The sequence below is a fragment of the Hevea brasiliensis genome, chromosome 16 (genome assembly GCF_030052815.1).
Source record: "Hevea brasiliensis isolate MT/VB/25A 57/8 chromosome 16, ASM3005281v1, whole genome shotgun sequence".
Classification (NCBI taxonomy): Eukaryota; Viridiplantae; Streptophyta; class Magnoliopsida; order Malpighiales; family Euphorbiaceae; genus Hevea; species Hevea brasiliensis.
In genome coordinates, this window is record NC_079508.1 from 65,357,662 (window position 1) to 65,366,320 (window position 8,659).

The 8,659-nt window shown below is 36.6% G+C and overlaps 1 protein-coding gene across 1 annotated transcript; it reads right to left on the reverse strand.

Annotated features, from left to right (window-relative positions):
* Nucleotides 1–599: 599 nt before the first annotated feature.
* Nucleotides 600–4,119, reverse strand: LOC110640281 (cyclic dof factor 2). The gene is made up of 2 exons (XM_021791529.2): nucleotides 3,709–4,119; nucleotides 600–2,308 (listed from the first exon to the last, which is right to left on the reverse strand). The coding sequence occupies exons 1-2, from the start codon at nucleotides 3,928–3,930 to the stop codon at nucleotides 1,001–1,003; spliced, it is 1,530 nt and encodes a 509-aa protein (XP_021647221.2). The 5' UTR covers nucleotides 3,931–4,119; the 3' UTR covers nucleotides 600–1,000.
* Between the last annotated feature and the right edge of the window lie 4,540 nt (nucleotides 4,120–8,659).

Consider the following 8,659-nt stretch of genomic DNA (forward strand, 5'->3'; position numbering starts at 1 on the left):
GATAAAGATCAAAGATTTTGTGTCCTTTTCTGGATAGGAGGATGATAAAGCTTAGCTTGTTAGAAAGAAGAACAAAAAGAAAAGAGAAAATAAAGCAACAAGACAGGAAGGAAATCTTTATCATAAACTTTCTACCTTATGGTGCTTCTTGTTTGGATTCTTTGTGCATAAAGAAAAGGAAGGTGCCTGGCCTTTTGTGATAAGAATTAAAGACTGTCTGCAAAAGAAAGGGCCTACATCAACTTTCATGTCTTTCCAGCTAGCCCCACCTATTATCCCATGTATTTATGGAGGGCTTTGGTTTCCTTTCATCCAAATTAACTGTATTCTTGGATATTTTCTTTATTATTATTTTTTTCCCATTCCCATCATGGAAATGGACAAAGGAACAAGCATCAGCTCCGTGACCAGCTATTACTGCATCCAGCATGCAGGCACAAAAAGTTGCCTTTATTTTATAAGCTGATGACAGTTGACATTATCAATTTGATATCTGTCTCTAAAATTTGATATCATTCAGGATGCCATATAACTTGACCGTTGGAAAAAAAGATCTGGCAGAAGATACCCATTTTCAGCAATTTAAGGAGAACAAATTGCAACAAAAAGATGATAGATTTTCAATTCCCAAATTTATTTTAATACAACTGGGATTATGGTTACACAAACTCAACTTCTGTCCTAAGCTCTCAGTCTCTCACCATTTTTTTTATATATAAATAAATATGTACATGAACTTAGCAAGCCATCTAACTGAAACAAAAAGCACCTGCCTGGGCTGGTACCCGACTGAAAGATAAATACTGAAGTTCGTTGCTACTTCTCCTCAACTAGGATGACTTTCTTATCCTATGCTTCTCTCAACATGCCTGCAATGAGGAACAATTCTTACAGATGAGGCTCGTAAATCAAATATGACCCTTTAATATACATAGCTCGTCAACCTAAACCATTATGCTTGCACCACTGGGAACAATTTACAAGTTTGTAAGCTGCACAATTATGAACTCTCATGGAAATTGAGTGACCTAGACAATGCTGCAGGATTGGCTTGTAATACTGAAGAGGTTTCAGTTGTGTGATTCTTTTCTTCACCTTTTGATTCAAAGGCCTTAAATAGTCCTCGTCCACTGATTGGATCGGCCTTATCATTCTTAATCCCAAGTGTCGTCCATATGGAGCTCTTTGCAGCTTCTCCAGGGTCATCAATCCTCAATGTTTTTGGAATCCAAATGCCTCTTTCACCATTACATTCTTTCACTGGTTCTTCTCCAGAGTTTTTTGTTTTCTGCACGTTCTCATCTCTTGAATGTTTTCCCAAGGTTGGAGAGTTAGGACCAGAGTTGAGTGCAGCTTGGTTTGGCGAAGATGGCTGAGGAATCCAAGGCATGTTCCAAGTTCCTGGTACAGTACAACCCCAATAAGCTGCTGTAGGATAGAATGGCATAGGATAACCTGGAGAACAAAAGGCAGGGGGAGGTACTGGAGAGCTCCACTGAGCTGAATTCCAGGGATAAGGCCAGGGAGTGCCAGGAAAACATGGTATCTGAGGTGGAAATCCCTGACAATTTCGCATCACTGACTCTTGTGACCCACTTTTGCTTACATCATCCTTTGAATTTGATGCCATGACTGAAGATCCATTTGAATGATCCCCCTCATTTTCCATACTTCCATAAGAAACTGGAATCCTTAATGCTTCAGGTTTATGAAACCCATTTCTTGTGCAATTCTGCATTGTTTTATTGGCAAGATTCAACACAGAAGCCATTGATTCATGAAGTTGAGTATCTGAGCCAAAGGTGAGGACTGTCCCATTAGTTTTCAAAGCAGGATGGTGGATGCCACTAGGAATATCAGTTCGAACATTCTGAAGAGCTTCAGAAACAGTTACGTGGCGGTAATGAGAAGCTGAGTTCTTGTTTTTTCGACGACCAGCACCAACAGGTACATTCCTCATAGTCCCCCCAGCTGTCCAATATCTCTGGCAATTTTTGCAGAAGTGCCGGGGTTGATTCACATTGTAATTATTGTAGTAACAGAACTTGGTGTCCATGCTATTACAGCGAGGGCATGGAAGGATTTTGTCAGGTTTTTTCGGGGTCTTTTCTTGTGAATTACTTGTATCACTCTGCTCTTCCTCTATCTTTGAAGTTTTTAATGCATCATTCTCTTTCTCAACACAAGGCATCTTATGATTCTCACTTACCCCAGAGGTTGCATCCGGATTTGATGACTCTTCTGAAGTAATAGTTCGGGCTCCATTTTCTTGTTTGCTACTCTCAGTTGGTTTTTCTCCCACTGCATCCTGAATTGATCATAGTGAAGATTGGGGAAAACATTTAAGGATCAACCATAAATCCCAAGAAAATAAGAGAAAATTACATTTTGCATGGAGAAATCATTTTAACATTAGTAACCAGAAAATGAACAGAAAGTTTTCACACTGGTGAAGATATGCTTTAAGTTAAAGCTAAAATCCAAATGCAGCACAGAAAAAGCACCAGCAAAAGAACTACTATACTAAACTCAATGCTTTACATGACACTAATGTTCAATCCCAACTCAATTCCTCCAAATAACAGCCTGAATCAACTTTTGGGACTTCTGACATACTTGTTCTACAACTGCTAAGCATACATAATTTATGTCCCAATTAACTGCTACACGTGCCCTCTTCTTTAGTTTCCAAATACCTGGAAGGAACAAAATGGGACGGATTTGGGCACATCAAGGTTGAAGCATTTCCTCATTCTCAATAGCAAAGGTAGTAAATGAAAAGCATTGGATTTACTATGCGGCAGCAAGTTTTTTCCTTCTTAGCACCAAAACATGTTATTTTTCTTTTTAAATTGGAGGATGAAAAGACAATTCAGTTGGGGGTCTCTTAAAATGAGAAACAATGGAATGATATAAATTGATCCAAAGAATCTTCCTCCTAAATAGCTAGAAGAAAGCACAATAATAAATAATCATATGCCCATTGAGAAGAGTATAACTGATTGAAAATAAGCATATGGCTGAGCAGCATGCAATGATGCACAAGAAACCCTAATTTCAACTAAATTATGAGGGGGACAACGAAACAGCCTATGCAGATGCAGTCAATCTGGGAAAACAACTATGAAAAAGCCCCATAATACAATTTCAAAACTAGCAGCCAAATTTTGAAAATTAAAAGAATAAGAAATATTGGGCCTTTCAAAAAGACGGTGATGGAAGAAGTGAAGTAAAACCAGTTAAGATCTGAATCTAGGTCGTAAAAACATAACCTAATGGAATAGCAACCAATCAAATATGATTTGGCAGTGAATTATATAGCTAGTTCCTTAAAATACGTTTATTATACATAGACCTGCAATCTCCGAAAGAAATCAGCATTTACCAAACAATCATGAGCAAAATAAGTCTAAGATTATAAATTGCTCACAACAATCAAGTATTTTCAAACATAACCTATCAAATCAAAGACTCCAGAAGGAAAGTAAACCTGAAATCGAAAAACACAAAACACTTTAAAAACGCCACACTTAAACACCAAAACACAGCAATCGTATCAACTACCTCGTAAAAAACAGCATCTGATATTCAAATTTCTCCAAAAAAAAAAAAACGACTCCACTAATTCTTCCCAGCTTCAAATAAATGGGTAAATCTAAAGATCGGAAAAAGCAATAAAAGCACAATCAAATAATAGGAAATAATTACTTTATCAGTTTCTCTCTCTTCCCCATCTGCCTTCGTATTGCTCTCTTCGAGAGAAGAGCTTGCGCAAGATGGACGGTCCTGATCTTGACTATCATCATCAACAACGAAACTACCAGCACCACCACAAGTATTAGTAGTGGAACTAGTACCTCCCTGAGCGATCTCTGGCAAAGGAATCGTCTTCCCAAATAACTTGATTGCCGGGTCTTTCGGCTCCGACATTTCCGCTGCCCTGCTTATTCTCTCTGTTTCCTTCCCTTCTTGGAGGATAAAACTGAACTGAACTGAAAAGGAAAAAAAAATTTTTTTTTCAATAAAATTTAAAACTCCGTAGAGAGAAAGGGAGAGAGAGGTGTAGTGAGAGAAAGTGAGGAAAGAGATGACAGGATATGTGTTGAGTGTATGCTGTGTATTCTACGTTTTTGATCCGTTTTAGGCAGGTGGGTGTTGCCACGTCAGCGCAGAGAGCGATTCTCAGCCACAAATGTTCTTTGTGGCCTTGAAGGAAAGATTTTCTTTCCCTCCCCCCTTTGTCCCTTTTCGATTCTCTATTGTTTCCTTTCAGTCCTAGTCAGCATTTCTTTTCTTCTCTTTTCTTTCTTTCAACGCTTTCTTTTCCTCGCCAAAAACTCGCCATCGCCAAGCTTTGATTATTATTATTATTATTATTTTTCCTTTCTATTATATTTTATAATTTTTTTGTGGATGAAAATTTGAGTTGGCCCATTTCTCCACTTTGGAGGCTTTACATATCTTATTCTTTGGCTATAAGGACAGTGTTGGCAAATGGCAATATCTCATGGACCAGCATGGTTCTTCAATAATTTAATGCCATATTTATTTGACGTATTTTTTAAAATAAAAAACAATGATATGCAACTTAACTTATATATTTGTTATTCAAACATTAAACTTTATTATTATCAAAGTAAATAATTTAAAAAAAATTAAAAAGGAAAATTATTGTTTTAAAATAAAAATAAAGAAAGAAACGTGTATGGACTTTTCCCGTATTATCGCCGAGTTAATTGATTCACACCAAGCGGTGGAGAAAACCAAGAGCTGGAAAGCTCATAAAAAAGCAGAAAACACATAGGAATCCACGTCAACATCTGAAGTCAACCCTCCCACGTGGGATTGGACCCCCACAACGGCCCAAAATAGCTTACAAGTTATTCAAGGACGGAGCTTTCCGCCACGTCAGAACCATATTCTAAAGATGGCCCCACCAATCCAAAAGGTAAAGTGAAAAAGCCCTCTCTTGCACCTATCTCCATTCACCTCTGAACACGTGCCCACAACCATGACACGTGTGAAGCATCTAACATAGATTAGAAGGAAGTGTACCCTGGATTCGACACGTGTCCAAAGACAAAAGTTGGTGTCTATCTTCTTTTTTATTCTTGCAATAATTTTTTATTTGTTGAATAATTAATTAAAATAAAATATTTGTAGAAGTAAAAGAGACGACACGTCATCAAATGAAAATGTTTTATTTATTGTTCGTTCGACAGTGCCGTGGGTGCGTTGAATTTCTGTGCAATCGTGGAGGCACGTACGTGTCAAGAAAATATCGCTATGGGTTAAGCAAAGAAGGATTATGTTTCGCTTTTGCAGGTTTTATTTATTATTATTTTTTTTTTTTCTTTATGCTCATCAAAATGTCTTATATTATGAGCATCGGCACATGAACCACGCTTTAATTTTTTTGTTAATGGAATTTAGTCACACATTGTTTTATTTGATAATGGCATATAAGTAAATATATATATTTACTTTATCTAAACTACTCTTTATTATTTATAATATTTATAATTATATTTTTTATTATTTAATTTAATTTTAAAATTTATATAAATTTAAAATTTTTAATTCTAATTGTATTTAAATTTTATTTAATTAAATTTTATTATAATATGTAACACCCTAAAAATTTTAAATTTATTATTTTATGAGTAATATTGATATTTTAATTATTTAAATTTTAAGAAAATTATTTGAGATTTTTCGAATTTTAAAAATCGGGTTCGATTTTTCGAAAATATAAACTTTGATGATTTTAAAAATTAATTTAAAGACCACATGGTAAAACTAAAAATATATTTGGAGTCTACGAATTTTTTTGAGTTTTCTAGAATTTTTTCAGAATTTTTGTGCCTCATTTTCGGTCTCAAGGCAGAGTAAAAATTCAAAATTTTGTATCCTGAATCAAACCGGCCGAATCGAATAGGATCGGATCGGATCGGTCAAATCGGACCGGCCCCTTATTCTTCTTCTCTTTTTGTCCCGCGCGCATTTCCTCCTCCCTCCTTCCCTTGCTGCGCCGCCACCCCCCTGCCACCCCACGCACCCATCCTCACTGGTCCCAGCCACGGCGCCCATCCCCACCGTCCCCACCACGACGCCCATCCTCACTGGCCCCACGCCACCGCTCGAACGCTGGAAAAAGGCTCCCGAAGCGACGCGACGCGCAAGCGCGCCGCTTCATCTTCCCGGCCGAAATCCGACCACCAATCGGACCGGGTCTTGTGTCTAAACTCATCTATTCGTCGAGAGCTTTCCATAGACACCAAGAATACTGAAATTCATCGAGTGGTTTGTCCAATTTTTGCCCGGGAAGTTTTATCTCATTTTGACTTTTGGGCTAGATTTCTCACAAACCGTAAACCCCATGAGAAAACCGAGAGTACCAGAGCGCTCCACTCGTCGAGAGCTTCGCGGAGATATAAATTTCAAAATTTTTCGATACCGTTTTTCAGTGGGTCCTACGGAACTTCATAGTGTTTTTCCGAGCATTAAATGAGCTTAGAAAATTCTGTAAAAATTTTATACTAACTCCCGTGTTGTGGGCTTCGTGTAGGTATCCTCAATTCGCGGAAATTCGATAGTTGTCCAGGTCTGTGAATTTTCGGCCAGACAGACCCGCTACCGGAAATGTCTCCGAATTGGATCGAGGTTTTGGCTACCCTACCATTGTCAGACATCCCGAGTACGTTCCCGAAGTCGGAATAGGCAAAGGTAAACCCGAACCTTGTTTTTTCATAATTTTTTAGTGCTTAAATAGGATTAAAAATTTATAAAATATTCGTGGTAGCTCAAAAAATTATGATTCTTTTTGCAATAGCTTAGTAATATTGCTAAGGACCGCGGGGAAAAGTTTTAGAATTTTTAGAGTTTATTTGAGTAGTTTTTGCAAAAATGATCAATTATAAGGACTAAACTGTAAGTTTACATATTGTGATTGATGACTGTTTGGATGGGCCCAGGAGGGGCTGTGTGATGTGATTGAGTTGTGAATATATGGATTGTGAAAATAGAAGTGTGTTTTGAGCCCTTTTGCAGGTTGGGTAGGTCCTAGGTATAGGGGAGACTCTGCCGGATTTTCGGCATGATTTATGACGTATTTGGTCTTTTCATGATTTGTATTGAGTCAATTGTGTTAAATAATTGTAATGTAATTGTCAGGTGAGCCAGGATAGCCTTCTTCCTCCGCCCAGCCGCCACAGTGATCGCTGTCAAGTCTGTGAGTAAAATATTAATTTTAATTGTAATTTTAATATTATTATATGTTCAAGCATGCCTATGCATCACTTATATATATATAATTGTGTAGTTAAACTCTAGGCACGTTTTATGTTACATTCACAACTGTTAAAGTGCCATGGATGTTGTTATGATAATTTGGAGCAGTGTGTGTGCGTTGGCGTGCGTGTGATGTGGTGTGGACTATGGATAGGACGGGTAGACACGGCTTGAGATCTTCGCTGGGACCCGATCCTTCGGGGTAGACACTGCTTGAGTTCTTCGCTGCGACCCCGATTTGGTTATTAAATGGAAGTCCAAGCTGAGTTCTTCGCTGGCACAGGTTGGATTTAAGAGAGCTGTATAGGGGATTAGCTCCCATATATTATGATTGATATTACTGGGTGCGTGAGTACTCCAAATTACCTTTTTACTATTATGATGTGAATTTATTGCTGATGTTGCATTTCACTTTACAGGATGTATTAGCTTTAGATAGTTATAGAGATTATTGTTGAAATTGATATTTTACTCTCTAAGTCGAACGCTCACTCCTGTTCAATATTTTTTTCAGGCCACAGGAGGATATTTTTGAGGTTAACCTGCTTTTCTTCCTCGCAGGTCGTCTATTCATGTTTGTGTAATTCTATAAACTTCTAGAATTTCCGCATGTGTTAGAAATATTTAATTGATTTGGGTCTGTAATATAAATTGTTATTTTGGACCTGTAAAATTATTATTACATGCCTGTTTGATGGACTGGATGAGGGAGCTGAGCTCCCATTTATTTTTATGTTGATATGAGTATGTGGAGGGTGAGCTGAGCTCTCCAATTGAGTATTTATTGTGTTTACAGGTCGAATGAGTCAAAAACTCCCCGTTGAAAGGTCCATTTTATGGCCAGACTCTGTCCGGTTGATTTCTTGAAATTAAGCCCAAATGGGCCTTAGAGTTGGGTTAGTGAATAGTTAGACTTACTACGGGCCTCGGGAGCTTTAGGCTAGCCCAAGTCCTAGTGCCGGTCCGACCCATAGGTTGAGTCATGACATAATATAATTTAAAATAAAATTTTATTAAAATACTTTTATAATTTATATTTTTACAAAAATAAAAAATAATTCATTTATATGAATAACTTTTTTAATGAGTTTTAATGAATATTTATCTTTATCATAATTATTATTATTTATGGAAAAATATTCTGATACAATAATATTTAAATTTACATAAAAGAATAAGAAAAAAAATATTTTTAACTATGAAAATTTTCTTTTAATTTAATTTCTCATAAAAAAATATTTCATATAAAATAAATTTATATTTTTAACTATAGATACATTTATAAAATTCTTAATTATTGCAATAATATATAAGTCAATACATTTATTGAGAAGCTATATATATATATATATATATATATATATTGGAA